The sequence below is a fragment of the Branchiostoma belcheri genome, unplaced genomic scaffold, assembly GCF_001625305.1.
Source record: "Branchiostoma belcheri isolate BF01 breed outbred unplaced genomic scaffold, Haploidv18h27 scaffold1, whole genome shotgun sequence".
NCBI classification, from domain to species: Eukaryota; Metazoa; Chordata; class Leptocardii; order Amphioxiformes; family Branchiostomatidae; genus Branchiostoma; species Branchiostoma belcheri.
The window spans coordinates 3,263,577-3,267,395 of record NW_017802379.1 but is presented as its reverse complement, the minus strand read 5'-3'; the positions used below and the strand labels follow the sequence as shown (position 1 = coordinate 3,267,395).

At 41.7% G+C, this 3,819-nt stretch overlaps 1 protein-coding gene across 1 annotated transcript in view; it reads left to right on the top strand.

The window, feature by feature from the left end:
* LOC109466352 overlaps nt 1-3,819 on the top strand; it is a 17,924-nt gene that overhangs the window by 6,494 nt on the left and 7,611 nt on the right. Inside the window, exons 8-12 of the mRNA XM_019764067.1 lie at nt 367-716; nt 961-1,195; nt 1,454-1,618; nt 1,805-1,840; nt 2,186-2,303. Coding sequence (XP_019619626.1) covers nt 367-716; nt 961-1,195; nt 1,454-1,618; nt 1,805-1,840; nt 2,186-2,303 — 904 coding nt within the window. The remainder of the gene's footprint in view (nt 1-366; nt 717-960; nt 1,196-1,453; nt 1,619-1,804; nt 1,841-2,185; nt 2,304-3,819) is intronic.

The following is a 3,819-nucleotide window of genomic DNA, read 5'->3' as shown; positions in this document are numbered from 1 at the left end:
GGGGGGAGGGCCATGGAAAAAATTTTACCGGACCATTTTGCACCAGCCCTCCCCCCCCGGTAAATATCGTACAGTCCCTAAATTGACGTCACGTATCCATAAAGTCTCGTGTGAATAATGTCACGTGTTCGTACCCGTAATCTCGCGATAGTACCAGGAAGGATTAAAACTAATACCAAGGACACTAAAACTAATTAACATACAATCTCGCGAGTTTACGTTCGGAAGTGATGAAGGCTGAAAATTTTGGATCTCTGTGTACTTTTGGAATCAAATTTAACATTGCAAGGAATTTTTGATGTACACAGATGACCTTCTATGATGCTAAACTTGTTTGTTTGTTTATTTCCTTGTTCATGGTTCTAGCACGGTGGCCCACAAGCCATCTATCGTTTCTACTGGAACGCGTACGACACGACTCTGATCGCCGAAGCCCTGACAGCGATCGGCGGCGTCCTCGCCATCCTGAGGCTCCTCCCACTCCTGACCTTTGACCGCTTCCTGGGCCCCCTGGCCCTGTCCATGAGCCACATGGTCAAAGACATCGTCAAGTTCCTCATCATCTTCTTCATCGTCTCCATCGCCTTCTCCACGGGGCTGAACGAGATCTACCAGTTCTACGGCTCCGTGGTGGACAACATCTGCCTCACACAGAAGGAAAACGCCACCTCGCCGCTCCAGAAAACTACCTGTGAAACTAAAAACGCGTTTGGCGAGTAAGTGTTTGTTTACAGCACTACTCAATGCATTTTCGTTTGGTCATTACAGTTATTAATATGAAAGCATGTCATTCTTAGTTCTAAGATTAGAATTATAAATGTTGTTGCACTGTATCAGAAAGAGTTCGATATCAGTTAAAGTTAAGACATTCACTGATAATATAGCTAGTGATTATATTTGGTAACGCCACAGGGCAGGGGGTGGTATGCGATATGTATAAAACATTCCCAATATTCACAGCTTCCAGAGCTCGTTTGAGGAGCTGTTTTGGTCGCTATTTGGACTCGGGAGTAAAGACACCCTGAACCTGGATCCCAACCCGCAGGCCATGACGTCTGGAGGCAAGCAGCTACAGGAGCACACCCTGACCATGTACATAGGACAGGCTCTGTACGGGCTCTACCTGGTGGTAGCTGTGGTCGTTCTACTCAACATGCTCATCGCCATGATGAGTAACTCCTACCAACACATCGCGGTAAGGCCTACTTCCACATTGATTTCTTTGGCCAGTTAGGTTACCGACTACACACGCAAACAGACACAACTGTCATTAATTATGCCAGGTTCGCATAGACCACCCCGTTAGTAATAAAAAAAAACTTAAAAATAACTTCCATGTGTCGCGTTGCTTAATAACTGTTAACCTTACCTCTTGACTGTTAAAGCAACTTTAACTTTTCTATGTGAGTATTTTCTTTTTTGGAATTTGAATATCAGAATGTTTTCTTTCCAGGACAACGAGACGACCGAGTGGCGTTTCGAAGTGACGAAGTTGATGCTGCGGTACATCCGTGACGACACGACTCTCCCCGTCCCCTTCAACCTCATTCCGACTCCCAAGTTCATCTACAACGTCATCCAGAAGTGCTGCTTGCGTCAGCGATACAAGCGCGACAAGGTACGGGTACACATACGTATGTATGTTGTCTTTGCTAAGGTCATGTTTTCTGTATCATATTGCAGATTTCCCAAAATGGTTTCGCAGTCTTTGGCCGTGTTTGTACACCCAATTCTGTTAGAGAAGGAGGAGACAAGGTTTCTGTTAATTGATGAATATTGATCTGTTGTTTTTTTATCGTTACAGCTGCAAGCCAAAGCAGAGAACACTCGGCGATACAAGGTCAGTTTATCCTAACACTGTAAAAATTTTAAAATGTTCACGGGTGTAAGGATGCTGTTTTGGGGGTATCTCAACCTAGGCCTTGGGGGCTTCTCTCCAGATGCTTTGCGCAAAGAATGACGTTCTCCTTCCTGTGGTAGAACCTTCTTGGTCTCGAAACCAGGCAACAGTAGCCTAGATCTTGCGGCCTTATGATGTATGATCACATAAGTACTTAGTGGATTTAACAACGGTTTGATGTGTTGTCCGCAGCCTTCTTTCAATACTCATAAATAGTAGTGAGATAAAATGTCCCTGCAATGTGTCAATGGCTCAGCACTTATACCAGGATGTTCCCCTTCCCAGGAGGTCCTGTCCCGCCTGACCACACGTTACCTGCTGGCCCGGGAGCGGGAGAAGGGCGTGGAGCCGATCTTTGCAGACTTCACACCTCACGATCCCGTCGCCATGGCAACCACAACCCGCCTTTAGACAGGATTGGTCGGTGTAGGGTGTTTGTACTCACGTGACTGTGGCGTAAGTATTGTCCGCCATGTTGGATGGTTAAAGCTGGGATTCGAATAATCATCGTTAAAAAGCTTTGTATATGTACATGCAATTACAGTGACGTGCAAGGACATCATATACATGCATATTTTAATATAATATATTGGTATAGCAGCTAATGCTAACAAGCAAATATGACGTCTGTGCTTTTGAAGCTAGGAAACCATCTTTGAACAGGGAAAAAATTTATAGTATGGATGTTTAGACTCTCCATCAAATCATCATTAGGAAAGACAGATAAATAGATAGATAAGATTAAATATAGATAAGATTCACAATACCTCTAGTTATTATAATACCTCATCTATACGTATACTAATGTATTCAAATTACCCTCTATATATTCATAGTATTTATATCAACCCACGTCTAAAATTCTAATTGTGTATTGTGTCACCTTATTCATATTCACTGCATTTATATTACCTCGTATCATACGTCTAATTATCTACCTGTTTGTAGGTGTTATTCTGTTGGTCAAATGAAGAAAATTCCTGAATATATTCTGAATATTATTAATATAAAAAAGCGACGTCTTGTTTTTATACGTTTGTCAAAATACTGGTGTAAGAATGTGTGACTTAACGTTGCAATATAAACCCGGGTGCAAGGGGAGCTGCTTGATGGGCTGAATTCTGAACCTTATATTTATTCTGCACGAGTCTACAGAGCGATGGTAGTTTGTTACACTGTCTTTTGAATCAATGAAAACAATAAAGTATTTGCTTTCTATCATACCATACTATGTGTGTTCGGTTTCTTTTAGAGTTATGTGGTGTGGAGAGGCAGGTAACCTTTGCAAAAAACTCCCGAATTCGAAATTATCGGATACACGTATAATGCGAGAGCATAAAGGATAACGTGTTTGATTTGATTTGATTTATAAAGGGCTAGCCCTCAGAACAAGAACATAAACAATTCGGAACAGTTAACAGTGTCAGTTACAATTCAGATAAACAAACTACTACATTAACAGATGTTGCGGCCTTTGCATACTGCGCTTTTATTACATTAATATTGTATGCGGCGCACACGCTTTAAAGAGTTAGTCATATGCTAGTATAATAATACATGGCTGTTTGGACAATACCATTACTACATGTTAGTCACACGCGTATCGAACAAAACAAAATTTCTGTCTGAATGACCTGAAGTTCAGCCCTCCCCGGAACTTCGATGTGTGCTTTTGTGTGAAATACATTACTTAGCAAACAGTTCAAATTTCAAGGCATTTGCTAATGTACATGTCTAATGAAAAGCCGGTCGGTCCCGTGAGCATGACTCATTAACATAAACTTGTCTTAACTTTTATTTTCCACGGATCGTCTAAAATTGTCTTCACATCGTTTACATATCAATTCACAGAAATACCTGTTCAACTACAGCTGTCGTCAGTCACGAAAGAAGTGTATGATACATGTACATTGTACTTT